Source organism: Rhea pennata, chromosome Z (assembly GCF_028389875.1).
Source record: "Rhea pennata isolate bPtePen1 chromosome Z, bPtePen1.pri, whole genome shotgun sequence".
Classification (NCBI taxonomy): Eukaryota; Metazoa; Chordata; class Aves; order Rheiformes; family Rheidae; genus Rhea; species Rhea pennata.
Genome location: NC_084702.1, coordinates 57,800,990 through 57,815,681, shown reverse-complemented (window position 1 = coordinate 57,815,681; position 14,692 = coordinate 57,800,990). Strand labels below are relative to the sequence as shown.

The window sequence follows — 14,692 nt, the reverse complement described above, 5'->3', positions numbered from 1 at the left end:
TCCCTTTTTGGATCTTCAAATAAATGGCTGATTGAAAATCAATCAGCAAACTCATCCTAGAGTTAAAAGAACAGAAATACCCAAGCTGGTATTTCCAAGTACAAGCTTTCCCTGCAATGCAAAATTAAAATTCTACTGACAAATTTACATGTTGTAAAACCTTTCCTAAACAGAACATACAGGAAAAAAAAATCCCCCAACCTACCCACTGGGGCCTATGGTACACAATTTACACAGCATAGTCTACACCAAATGGATGGTGGAATAGATACTAAATGAATATGGGTACTAAAATTAAACTCCAGATTTTATCACATTCCCTGGTCACGAGGGGACAGAGCACAATGGAGATTTTGCTTTTAAGGTATTCCTTACATATGGAAGACAACAGTATTGCAGGCTTGTAGAAAATACTTACAGAAGTAATCTGTACATTACACAAGTTTTGATTCAATCTTCAACACCGCAAGAGGAAGGTGACAGCCCTTTTCCCAGGACCCATTCAAGTTATTTTCAGAGCTGGTGTATTTTTCACAATTTAATTTGACTTGTGAGTAGACCCAAATAGCCAGCTCTTGGCTTTTTCATGCTCTTCTTACAAGCATCATACTCTTCATATAATAAATGTAATGTCAGTACTTACAAGCATTAACACATCAACAGGATCCCTGACAAAAACAACTCTCCTAAACATACATGAGATCCCCAAAGCAAGCAGAGCAGCCCACTGGATCAAGAGTGACATTCTCTGATAGAGGTACATTTAACACCAAATATACCATAAATCAGGTCCAGAAACCTAAGTTCAAGTAAAGCATTGCTTCTAAATCAGCGTTCAGGATGCTCTTCACAAAGGCTACTTTAACTACAATTTCTCTTACATCTATTTACTATGGCTGCTGGATAAACATTTCACCCTGTTTCTCCCAAATCACCATGTCACCCTTCACTTTGATTCTCAAAACCATTATACAATGAATTCTCCGCAAAGGATTTCTTAAAAACAACATCTCATAACATCAAAACACCTTAAGATACACAGACTACTTTATGTACGCTTTATTTGATGCTAATTTTTCCCCAAGTTGGTTCAAAACACATTTAAGTAAAACTAAGAGCAAGATATCGGTAAGATAAACTAGATTTCACAGTACACAGCCTATGACAATTTTGGTACTAATGTTATTAAATGGGAGGCTCTTGCTTCCAAAGTCATTTGATTCTCCCATACAAATCTGAGCCTCTATTAAAAGCACAGCTAGAAGACTAAAGAGTTCCTAAAATCCTATAAGAGTCAGAACTTGCTGATGTCATCACATAAAGGGAGAAATGACATGTGAAACCAATGCCAAAATTAAGAGTCAAAGCTGCTTCTGAAATAACTGAGTTGAACCAAAGCATTTTTCTTCAAGCTAGTGAGAAGCCTCAGAGATGCTGTCATCTTGCACAGACACTGAGACCTCAGTCAGCCATGAAAAAGCACAACTTTTACAGAAGCTCTCACAGGAAACTATTCCTCAGTCCCTATAGGGGGTACACCAAGGTTTTCATTTTGAAGTTGAGCAGAAAAGGAAAACTTTGCATTAACACACATGTTTATGATAGCCATTAGGAGATTTCCTCGCTCTAGATACCTGCCCAGAGTAGATAAAAAATCTAGGTCATTAAATCTTCTCTCAACACCTTCAGGCTATGTATAACCTCCACTCCCATCCCAAAACAATTTATTTTGTGCAATTCTGGTATTTTATGTCAAAAGTTACAGCTCACTATGTAACAAGCCTCATTACGTTCGCTGGTTGTCTGGCATTTCCACAGAAAGCACTGCTGCTTTTGTGTGGCTTGAAGGAAGAATACTACAAATTTCACCAAATTCATATTGCTTTCTGAAGCACTCAAGCTGCTCTTTAGTATATGAGTACTGCCACTCTCTGTGCTTTTGCCAGATGAACCACTTGCAGATAGCTACAGACAAATCATCTCACGTAGGAACATTGCAGTACTCTGGCCACTGAGCTAGACCAAGACACGTCACCTTGCATTTGTCACTGGATAGTATCTGCAGCTCAGATAACATACTGTAAAATTCTGGGGAGTTCTGTTGTTAACAGGATGAGATGAACGTCTGTGTCCCTACATTTGGGAAAATCACCATCCAGACTTCACATTTCCGATTATAAATACAGCTTATCAAAACTACAGGAATTTAAGAACAAAATTGCAGTAAGATTGTTTTTAAATGCACAGGCCATTGTAGTTACAGATCTTGGCTTGTATTAAACGGATCACTGAGCTGGTAGGTCTATAAGGCCAATTGTTACCAAGTTGCAGGAAAACATGAGAGCATTTTTTTGATCCATTTTAAAACAGATTCGAAGAAGCAATTTCAAACATAGTGCAACAATTTAAAGTATGAAATATGTTAACTCCTTAGGGTGACATTTATTTTTCAGCTACAAAGTTCCCAGATACAAAGTCTTATGAGAGAGACATACTCATTTGAAAGTCAGTTTTTCCAAGTTTGAACATATATGTCCCTGTTTACTTACCTTATTTATAGAAAATTTCATAGACAGAGCCACTACATTTTACAGAAGGGCTTATTTTATATATATTATATATATATATATATATAAAAAAAAATCTAGGCTTGCAGAGCATCTTAGAATCCAGATATGATTCTGTACTAAAAAGTTTGGTTGCATTTTACATAAAACAGGTAATTTATAAAAGATAATGTTTCATTGACACCAAGTCTACCACATTACTAAGAAGGGGGGTAGTGAGGAGGAATGTATATATGGAATGAGAATGTTTTTGTGGATTGCTAGAGTCCAATAAAACCAAGAGAACTGTTTAACTGTAAAAGAAGGTTGTTTTAAAAAGCAAGCCAAGGTATTACATAGACTAAATCACAATCAAGTGTGTGTGATCAATATGTAAATAGTTTACAAATAACTTTACTACAACTTTAAATTCAAAAGCTTGAAAAAAATTAAAACTTAAAATCTCCAGAGGAAAAACATTGCTGCTTCTTATTTTACACTGTTACAAGGGCCTTCAGAATTTCATTAGAAACAGCAGTGGATGAAACTTTTACCTGTACGCAGATGTTGTGCTAAAAGCCATACAGAAGTTTGATCCTTGACCTGTACATAGTGTTTCCTTTTCTAAATAGTTACAGGAGATAGCAAATACTTAAAATATCCAATACAAAGTAACATCAAACTAGAAGAGAACTGTATTTTCCATATAAACTTTATTCCACTGGACATCATACAAAATATTAAACTTAAAAAAAACAAAATATGAATTTGACATCAATGATAAGTACAGATATAACAATGAATTGGTCTTCAATAACAAATACATGAGAGGCACAAACTGTGCTACAGCAGGTCTAAAAAGTTCCACAACTTTTTTTTTCTTTTTTTTTTTTTTTTTTTTTTTTGGAAAAGCTAAAATTTAAGATTACTTATTTAATTTACAGTAGCTGACCAATTTACAAATATTTACACAGAATTAAAACAAAAGCCTAGCATATTGTAGTGGGGGGGGGGGAGTGTGTGTTTGCTAACATCACTCCTACTTCAAATATGTAAAAAGAAGCACTAAAAGGTATCTGGATGACACTATGTGAATATGAAGTATTTACATACATTGATTTTTTTCAACTTCTTTGTAGTAGATCTGCTGCTTGAAAATTCCAGTTTCGTATCCAGAACACTACTAAGTATAATCTAGTTGAATTTTCATAAACTGTTGCTTGTTGTTCCATGAAAAGGGGAAATAAAATTGGAAGGTGCCAAGTTGAGCAGAAGTGCATACTGCATTAAGCAGATGTACAGCACAGGCTGTCTGTTCATAAAAAAGTGTATATTGGGTGCAATGGCTTAAGGATACAGTCAGACTCGTACATTGTTTAGCTCTGAATTCCTTTATTTCATGGTTAAATGTGCCTGAATTAATGATTACACAGATTATGGAAACAACAAGTCAATATATTCCAATACTTTCCTTAAAATGGATTTATTCCTTTGGGCTGCTTTGAGTCACAACAGTCTCTTGTAGAAGTCAACAATGCAAGCATTTTCAGAAAACATATCTTTGAATGAACAGCTGTATTAACAAATGTCAATAATAAAATATGCAATCTTTCTTATAAACATTTCCTTAACAAAAGTTTAAAGAGAAAAACACGTCATAAAAAACCACGGGGTAACTGCATCTTGATTTTGACACTGTTCTTTATTTCAGCAGGATCCAATAAGGAGGAAATGAAAGAAGTCGGTTATCTTTTCTGTATGGTTGTTCTTAAAGGTAATATACAGTTCAAGTCTTTCTTGTCTCGTAATATCTGCCAAGACTGGGAAAAAAGTACAAGGTTTTAAAAGGCTAAATTATCTTCTTTGCCATTAATACTTAAATACTATTGTAAGCATTAAGCCCCACAGATCAAAAAAAAGTTGGTACTTTTTCCCTCTTGAAAAGAGATTTCTTTCTTAGGGAGGAAGAATCCAAAGATGCACAAAATGCAATGAACCGTTGAGAAAGGTATGTCCTTTCAAGGCAGCAGAGGATTTGTGAAGACTGAGATGTTAACATTCTTTAAGCACTACATTGATACTCTGACTGAAAAATGATTGTCTCAAATTCAGAGATGTCCTCTGACATTTCCAGAGCTTATGTCTTTAAAATAGGTTATTCCTGCTTTTTTCTGCATTCTGCCATGGAACCCAAGACAACTCTGTCATACCTGCTAGGTCACGAACCTGCAAATAATTGCACCGAACCTCCTGTTTTTATGCAGAGCCCATTCATAAGTATTTGTTGTTTTAAGTAACTGACATTCCTCATGGCTCCTAATAAGGAGGAAACGTTTTCACAACCATAACATTCAAGCATATAGGTTTCCAGGTATTTTGAACTAAACCACCACTAGGACAGGTTTTCAGAAAGTCACACAGCTTTAAAGTCATTTTTTATTGAAAACTCTGAAAAGAAAGTTCACTGATTTCATAGTGTATAAGCCCAAGCTACTTTGTAAACTGCTGCTGTAGCAAATTCACAGAATCAAACATTCTGTGTAAAGCAGCGTGAACAGTTCGGTATTTTATATGCTTAAATGGCTAAATACAAGATAATTGACTTTTCTAAACAGAATTGCAAAGCAAAGAGTCACCCTTTTCTGACTATATAAAGACAACACTTTAAAACATTTGTTTTATTGCAAATATTTGGCATTTGTTTCCTCCTTTTTGGCAGAAAGAGGAATGTTTCCAACAAATTATGATATAGACATAGATACACAGTTTTGAAATAATGAATGCAGATAAAGTTGTGATTCTAAAGCTATCAACTATCATTAAAATATTTTCAGGTGTAATATTTATAATTCTAAGACAAAAAGTTTACTATTTTAGACACTCATTTCAACTTAAGCCAGATTCTTAATGGTATACAGACATTAATAAATACTTACATAATTTCCCCCCCCCCAATTTTTTCAGAATTTATATATATATACAAATTTATAATATATAAATTGTATACACAAACACACACACACACACTTTGTTTTTTAAAAAAAGTATAAAGGCAGTCATGAACATCAGAAACAAGCAGGTTCACTGACCACCATTTGCACAAATATCTTGAAGACCAAAGTGCCAGAAAAAATTAAATCGGATGCAATTTTTACCTTCATAAATTCATCTTTGATAATGTCAAACTTCTGTTTTTCATGTACAGCTCTAGCTGTGTTTGTCCCATCAAAAGGCTCTGTAAGATCAAACACAAACATTAAAAGCGTTAGGAACACTAGCGTTAGGCTGTCTTCACTGAGCAAGTAGTCGGGCAAAGAAAAAAAAAAAAAGCAGTCAACATATTATCACATCCCAAGAGTTTTTAGCAGCTGAGTCCACTTTGCTATTAAAACCTATTCTACATTCTCTATTCATAAGCTGACAATTTGAGGTTTTCCTCTTCTGTTTCCAACAGACTAAAGAATTATGTGATGTTTACCAATTTTTTGCCAGTATAATCAGTAGTCGGGAACTTTTTGTTTTATATTGACAGATTTAATAGTACTTCTTGCTACTGATATAGTTGCCTACAGTACAGTAAACCAACAGATACTAAAGAATTATAATGCAAAGACTATTCATTACAATGCACTACAAACAGATTTTATACAGCTTTTCTTCTTGCCTTGCTAGAGAAATGCTTAAATAACATGTGGCACATTTCACACTGGCAGCATGCATGAAAGTCCTTTAGGACCAGGGAATGACAGAAGTCTTTGCTAAATTATACAACATTTAGTTGGTTATGAATTGCTTTCATTTAGCTACAGACAGAGTGAAATGACATATTATACACATTAGAAGGGATTTTGACATTATGGAGACTGCGACTTCAAATCTGGAAAGTGCTCCATAGCATTGGGCTTTTAATACTGAAAGCTATTTAAACTCTCAATTAAGGAGACTGTAGGTAGTTCAAAGAAAAACCTTCTAGGAATATGCCTGATACAACAATTATTACTTGGAACAAAGTACTTTAATGGATATTTACAAGTAGATTTATTTTTACTGTAGACTGTCATACATTGGAGCATCATACTGGGGCAGAATACTGGCAAGCAAATAATTATAATAAAAAATATCTAAGCCTCTAACTCTAGTCACATAATTTGATACAGTGATCTACTGCTACTAAGAATTCCATCTCTCTCACCATGTGAAAGAGTAGAGCATTTTTTCTACATTTCTTACATTTGATGTTGACTTTCTTTAATGCTAGGATGTTTATGTATTTAATGTTGTATCAAAAAAATATTTTTTAAAAGTAACAAGAGCAAAGCTGAACATTCTTTAAAACTGACAGTGGGGAAAAAAAGGCACTCTTCCTAGCCACAAAAGCTGACTCACATCTTCCCTTTACTCTTCTTGCATATTTACCAACTGTCAAAAGCCAAATTTATTCCTTAGAATGCAGCAAGAATAATTTTGCAATCAGCACCTATTTACACCACTAACATCTTCTAAGCATCAGGACAGTGAGACTCCATCATAAATTATTTTGTTCACATGGAATTAAAAGAAAAATGAAACAACTTCAACACTGTGATACTAGAGGGAAGGGGATCATCCTCCCAAACAAAAAGAAAAAAAAACCCTTAAACTTCAAAACTGCAGCAAAATAAGCTCTGAAGAATTATTTTAGAAAGGAATTTAACTTAACATGTGGATTAAATTCTCATGGGGCTGAAAGATTTATAAATACAAGCATGAAACAGGCACAAAACAGACACAGCACAGTTTTCCCTAAATGCCTGTCAATTAATTGTCTTACGGAACTGCCAAGTTCTTAGTTTTTCCAAACTGTATCTTTTTCCAAAGGAGAATATACGATACAGACAAGAGTTAAACTAAATCAGAACAGTCTGGTTTAGAATAGCGATTAGAGGTTCTGACAAGGGCTGTTCCCAAACAGTATTCTTGAAAAGCAGTTCTCTTGGTATCGCCATAATGATAGTAGCTTGCCATATCTTAAAGTGTCTGGGAAAAGCACACATACTACATTCATTTTCCAAACAGCAGAAATGCAAGTGAGAATCAGCATTAAGGCACATTAAAAGAAGTGAAAAACAGAACACACCTTTTTCTTTCAACAAGGTAAATACAGCACTATATGCAGTGGCAACTTGCAGGTAGATTTCTACAATATATCATCATATATTTTTAAAAAATGTTTTTAAATAATATTCAACAAATAACAACAATTACTGGAATTTTAGTCCCCTAAATGGAAAAATCTGACAAAGACTTGGAAATTAGAATATATCAACACGTTCATCTAGCTTTTAAAAGCTTCTCCTCTTCACATTAGAGAAACTATTTTCTGTTAAACTAGTTTACCTTAACAGGTGTTACAGATATGGAGCATACTTTGAGTTGAAATAGGAAATCTACTTTTTTCCTTCAAAATCATTAATAAAAACTTGATACGTGAGGATTAAATGCACTAATAAAGTCTTCAACCACGTGGTAACAGGAGGAATCAAGTGTACCAACTATAGACATTTGCTTGTTCAATAGTTCAAATGCAAAACGCATTCTTAAGAAAAAGTTATATGTAATCAAGCACACTGAATACCAATTTAAAAATGCACAATCTCTGTGCTGAGATTGTTTTCCAACCAAATGGAAGAAAACACTAACTATTCAGATACTTTCTAGTGTCCAGAGAGTGCAAGAGCAAGCCTAAGACAGCCCCCGCACCACCCCAGCTCAGCACCCCGTGAGAGCAGCAGACACAGCTGCAGAACATTTCCACCTCCCACATTCAGAATGGCAATGCCTTGGCAATATCTGCTCTGCACTGTCCCAATTCATTTCGGTTGTGCAGATTCTCTTTAATTCTCACATTCCTTAACTACGCATGCTCAACTTTGCCTTTTAACAGCTTTCAGTATACTTTTCCCTATGACTGACAGTCAATTTTTCCAAGACAAAGAACAAATTCTACCATGTGGCTTCACATCCTCATCCATATGATTACAGTTACATTGGATAGCTCTACTCTACAGAACAATTAATTTCACCAGTAGGTAACTATTCCCTGCAAAGAGCAGCACAATGGAGGAAATTGTGTATGCACACATACATGTGCACCTCCAAGACCTCTGAGGAACGTTTACATCTAACCATTGGACTTCTGCTATACTCCTCTCCAGATTTTCCCAGTCTCTAGCAATTCTTTACATACCATTTGGTTCCTCTCAAAATTTCATTCCTCATTCATCCTAAAACTTTACTCTTGATCTCCTGATCCTAATTGAGTCTCCCATTGAGGTCCATGGCCCAGGTTCCCTCCCTCATTTCAGACCTTTCCTCTTCACCCCAGTGTCCTAAGCCACTGTTATAATTCTGCCCCCACTCTACTCTCATTCCTTATTCATGATCTTTTGTCCAACCAACTTCCCTTCACTTGCTGTCTTCCAATTCTCACTTTTCTTATTTGCTTATTTTCTTATTACACTTTGCTTTTCTTATTACACTGCAGCTCCCAAGTGCCTTCCTGCTTTTCTTCTTTTCATTCTCCCCTCTAACATCATAATCCTGCTCTTGATTTATTATTTTTTTTCCCCTGGTCCAAGCTTCATCTCCTATGTATGCAAACTGTTCGTTTTCCTTCTTTTGCTCCTTGTGGCAGCTCTAAGACATCAAGAGGACACAAACAGGTTCCATATAAAACGCTAGTGCCCAATTGCACTGGAGTGAAGATGTCCAAGAGCTGCAACTCCAAAAGGAACCCCTCCAATTCTGGAGAACAACATACAGTTATTGTGGAGACATTCATAAGCCAGTCAAAAATAGTAGCCACAAAGGGATCAACATATGCATAACTGGTCACTGTTAGAACTTCAGATGCCAGAGCATTACTAGAACAAAGAATATTCTTAGAGCAGAATCTGATTATGTGCCCACTGTGCTTTTGCAGAAGCTCAAACTTCACAAAACTGAAGACTATTTTTATAGAACAGCAAAACACACATTGAGAAGGAATGGCCTTGATGACAGCAAAGTCCCGGTCCATGTTCCAAAGTAACAGAGTAATGAGTCCTCTTGAAGAAAAGGTCAGGAGAACTATTTTTAGAACTACAGAACTTAAAGCTTCCTTCTCGAATGTTTTTAGAGAGACTCTGTTACATAATTACAGAACAATCTACATTGGTAATACTATTTTCTATTAAAATGTTACATGTGCATTATGAAAATGTGACTGAGGTAAAGTCCAAGTGACAGATTCAGGTATTTAGGGTCTTAAAGGTTAAAAATGATAATGCAGCTTTACATTTTACCTTCCACACAAATAAATTTGTTTCTCCATTCAATACCATCAGGTCTTGGAATAGCTTTGGCCTCACGAACTGAAATCATTTGATGGCTCCAGCTAGGGAAAAGGAGAACAGTTTACAGACCTTATAAACTGCTGATTCTGAAAGAATAACATCAGTTTACATTAAAAAAAAAGATGTCAAATGGCTATGTTATAATCCTGGATAGCACACTACTTTATTATAATCTATAACAGAGTGTAACAGTTTAACCTTCACAATATGAACAAGGAATGACAGGTAGGAAACAAGAAACATTTTTCCACAGACACATTCATTTATGAAAACACCTGTAAAACAGAATAGCACAGGTTTCCATGAGTAGCATACATTCATGACAATTTCCTCAGAAACCATCATCATCTTGAAGACTGAAACCTACATTTAGACTACATTTTTTTAAAAATTAGATCTTTGTAAATCTTTCAGAATTTTCTGTGGGGAGAAAGGAAGGTAACAAATTTAAGTGCAGATGAAATTACATACTGGATTTCATTACAAAGTATTCAACAAGTCAATATAAAGATAGCATGTTTACAGGTCAGCATACTTGGTGCAAGGAACCTATTAGAAAACATTTATGCTTTGTTTATACTCAATTTTACAGCCTCTACAGCTATAATATCAGTGCAACAGGTACACATATATAACCTACCTTCTGTGCACAATTTTACAGCAGCAAAAACATTGGAAATGATCTTACCAAAGAGGGAACAGCACTACAGTTTAGAGAGAAATCTTTATGATACATGTGCTTGGCATAACTATATGTCAAACATAATGGCAAACTCCTCAAACCATTTTCAGTTTTATGATCTTAATCAATCCTACACAGCCAGTTCCCAGCTGCTCTCAACTAAACCAGGAAACTACCATTATCAGCAAAAGGCCAGAAATGCCAGCTGTGGGTCACCACCACTCCCTGCCATTAGATGAGGACTAGAAATAGGTGGGCAGCATACTGCCAGCAGCAGTGAATAAGGAATGAGAGCAGGTTTTATGTGCAGCTGACTGGAGCTGCTGACAATATGGATCTTTCGCCTTATTGTAAAGAGAGAGCAACCTGGCTGAGTGTACTTAACGCTCTGTACTTATGTAAATATCAACTGTAAATCAAATACAATCTGTAAATCATCAGTTAAATTTGGAAGAATTCTGTGCTTCTTAGGTCATAGCTCAGCTGTCATAACTCCACTAAGTCAATAGTGATAAGAGTTTACACCAGCCCCCACAGATTCTACAAATTAGTTTGGAAACAACTCGTGATTAAAGCTACTTATGAAAGTCAGCTGTTTGAATAACTGTACTTCCACAGGAGAACACATACATTATTCTTCTACTACTTAAGAATATTAATAGAGTTCAGCTTTTTTTCTGATAATTCAGAAGGCTGCGGGACAGAGCACATGAAGCATACTTTAGAATACCTTGCATTACTTAATCACATATGTCTGTATATTTTTAGATTTCTCTTGATCTATTCTTTAAAAAATCAGTACAGCCATTGATGATCATTTCTAGCATTCAAAGATTCAAGCAAAGGAAGCTTTCAGTCTAATCCATCACTTGCCCTCTCTAATTTCCAAAATAGACCACATTTGTGAGAATTAGAAACATTGTGAAGTATCAAAAACTTTACTGCACATCAAGCCATCATGTCCTCTTAATAATCTGCCAGAGACAAATCTAACAAGAAATTGAGAGGAATCACTTAAAAGAAACAAACAGGCGACTCCAGCATTGAAGAAACTTGAACTGCAGCTCCAGAACATTGGTCATGAGCAGAAGCAGCTGACAGGTCACATCATCTGCTTTGTCTAAAAGCTTAATTTAAGAAATCAGAGACACCCAGGCTAGTAAGAAGTTATGCAGCAGAGTACTTGGTCTACATTTGGTTAAAACAAGCAGTATTGTTTTCCCAAGCATTATGAGTCCAAATTACTTGCATAAATACCCTCATTAAACTGGGTACAAATGGCAAATATATTTGATATTTATTATTAAAAAATGATCACTTTACTACCTGACTAATCCTGCCCTGAAGAGAGCTAAGAGCAACGAGATATTTTGTCAAGATAATGTAACTGGTCTTCTATCACACCTAACCAAATACATCTTAATCAGTGCATGATCTTAAACTGTTACATAACTTGAAATAATAAGTATAAGAGTAGGGTCCCAAATGCCCAAATGATAATCTCTAGATCCCCAGCAGTAACTTCAGGATAGAGAAGCAAGGCCTTGCTTCAAGGTCTCGCTTTGTTAAAAGCCAGCCAAACCAAAACCTGCTGCCTTCACTCACTTCACTCAAAGCTGCACCAATGAAATCAGATACTCTTAAGAGGGCCTGGTAAACACGGGACAAGCTTCCAAATATTTTCTTTTGAGAACACCTCCATACATTTTTATACTTTATCAGATTTGCTGCATATCAGCAGAGCTCTGATAATGTGAAATACTGAAAGCTAAAACAGTACTAAAAGCACACTTTTAGCCTGCTGAATCATGTGAAATATTATGTAGACTCTGAGACTTTAACTCTATGGCAGGCTAGTTATACAACCACGCTAGCAGATTGTTTAAGCTTTGCCAGATGTGGTGTCTAAGTCCAACACACACATACAGATTTCCAAACAACATTGCTGATAACTTATGAAGGGGAGAAAAGTTACTTTCTATACAACAAAAAGAATAGGACTGTGGGATAGGCACTGTGCAAATACGGGGCAATCAAATTCCCCTGAAAGGGCTTATAGTCTAAATAAATGAAGCGGATAAAATAGCAAAAGGGGAAAACAGAACACAGAGATAAACTTGTTTAAGGCTACACAGCACGCAGGGCTCTTTTCTCCCTCTGTGCCCTACTCATCGGTCCTATCCTGCCATTAAGTATTACTCATTATATCAACTAAAATAACACACAGATTTTAGGGGAAATACCTACTGGCCTTTGTTAGGTTGCAGGGGAAAATTTAAGTGACTTATCTCCATCTTCCTGATCAATACATGCAAATAAATAGCTGATTAGTTAAGCATTGCAGGCAGGTAACTTCAAATATTCATTCTGTGCAAAATGATCTTCACACATTATCTGATCATTTTTTACTACATGCTGTTCTTTCAGCAAAAGACATCCTGTGTATTAAACCTTGTAGTTCTGTGTCCTACTTCATAGATAGGAATTTATTAAAAAAAGTTACCTGTATGACTATTGTAGTAGTATTTTCTTTAGTCTTCTTTTTTATCAAACACATTACAGTTCAATAGCGAGAGTTCGCTGGCACAGTACAGGTCATTTAAATGTGACCTAACTTATTAGTCATGTTACCTTGAACATAAACCCAAAAATTCTGCACATAAAAAACGATACTAGTAAATGTCTTACAGGAAAAGCAAAGAATGACAAAATTATTGATTACAGCAATGAAAATATTCTATGTGTTTAGGAGTAAAAAAAACTGCTCCACAAAAAGCAGAACTAAGAGTCCTGTGTCGCATGTATTTAACTCTCATCCTCATTCCCACCTCTAATAACAATTCTATCCTGGCCAACATGTTTCTATCAGCTGCCTCAAAGCAAAGATAACATACACTACAGATAGCTTGGAACTACATTTGTTCTCAGTGGCTGACTATCAAGACACATGAAAATATGTAAACACCATGTTCTGCCTGTCTTCTTCTGAGTGTGGGCACTAATTTGGGTTTCTCTCCTCCATCCAATTATCAATTTTCCTAAAATTTTAAGGAACTCTAATATCTTTGAGATCTGCACCCTACTCCTTTCAAACAGGGTTTAAAGTTATCAGGCTGGAGTTGTTCTGTTTACTTGAATATCACCATCTGTGTATGTCCATAGCAAAAAATAGCAAGTTGCTGCATTAGGTGTGTCATTTCCTGGTATGACTTTTCAGCTATATAACAACACAGGAATTTTTACAAGTATTTTTCTATAGCTTTTTTTAAACATAATATCACTAGTCAAAAGTTTAAATATTTAACAGGTAGTTAATGTTGGAAAAACTGGCAATATGTTCACAGTTTTTTTTGGGGGGGGGGGGGGAGGGTTGAAATATGTTTTTCTCTTGACTTCAGCAATTATCCTACTGTCATTCTCTACTTATCCTAATTTTTCCTCTAGTGGGTTTTCATATCCAAGCCTTCAAAACTTCACTTGCATTCCAGTCGTCTTTAGAGTATTCAAAGGCCTTTTGATTCCCTTTCCATCCTCTTCTATACCTAAACTAAGCCCCTTAAGCTCTTCAGCCTTTGTTTTAATCAGAAGCTTCTCCATGCCTCTGATAACCACCTTCTCCTTAGACAATGATCATTGCTAATAATACTCAGGGATTATCATCAGTTCAAGTAATGATACTGGAGTGCTGTCATTTTTCATCCTTCTTAGTATATCCTCAATGTCTAACAGCAGACAAAAAAAATCTTTAAGCAACAGAAAACAGAGTCCAGCTCCCAACTTGCACAGAAATCTGCTCCTGACTACCTTGACAAACACATGAACAAGGAGAGTCAAGTCAGGTTCGTTTTTCCTGGGATTGGACAAGACCTCTCCTGCTAGTTCGCACAGGCAAAACAAATTTCTTCCCTCATGGAAAAATATTTACTAAATAGACCACTTCCTGATAGGATGAGATTAACAGCTTGTTATACATATGAGCAGCAAAGGATTTATCTAGTGTCCCACATAAATTAGGAACTTGAAGATGTCCTTTTAAGGGCCACACAACAATGTCCTATAATATGGACGTTGCAAACAGCAAACAGCACCTG

The 14,692-nt window shown here is 35.7% G+C and overlaps 1 protein-coding gene across 4 annotated transcripts in view; it reads right to left on the bottom strand.

Moving 5' to 3' along the window:
• Positions 1-3,918: 3,918 nt before the first annotated feature.
• TENT2 (terminal nucleotidyltransferase 2) overlaps positions 3,919-14,692 on the bottom strand; it is a 44,432-nt gene continuing 33,658 nt past the window's right edge. For all 4 annotated transcript variants that reach the window (XM_062599083.1, XM_062599084.1, XM_062599085.1 and 1 more), the window contains 3 exons: positions 9,869-9,960; positions 5,702-5,781; positions 3,919-4,366 (listed from right to left, as the gene is read on the bottom strand). In XM_062599083.1, coding sequence (XP_062455067.1) covers positions 4,292-4,366; positions 5,702-5,781; positions 9,869-9,960 — 247 coding nt within the window. In that variant the 3' untranslated portion in view covers positions 3,919-4,291. The remainder of the gene's footprint in view (positions 4,367-5,701; positions 5,782-9,868; positions 9,961-14,692) is intronic.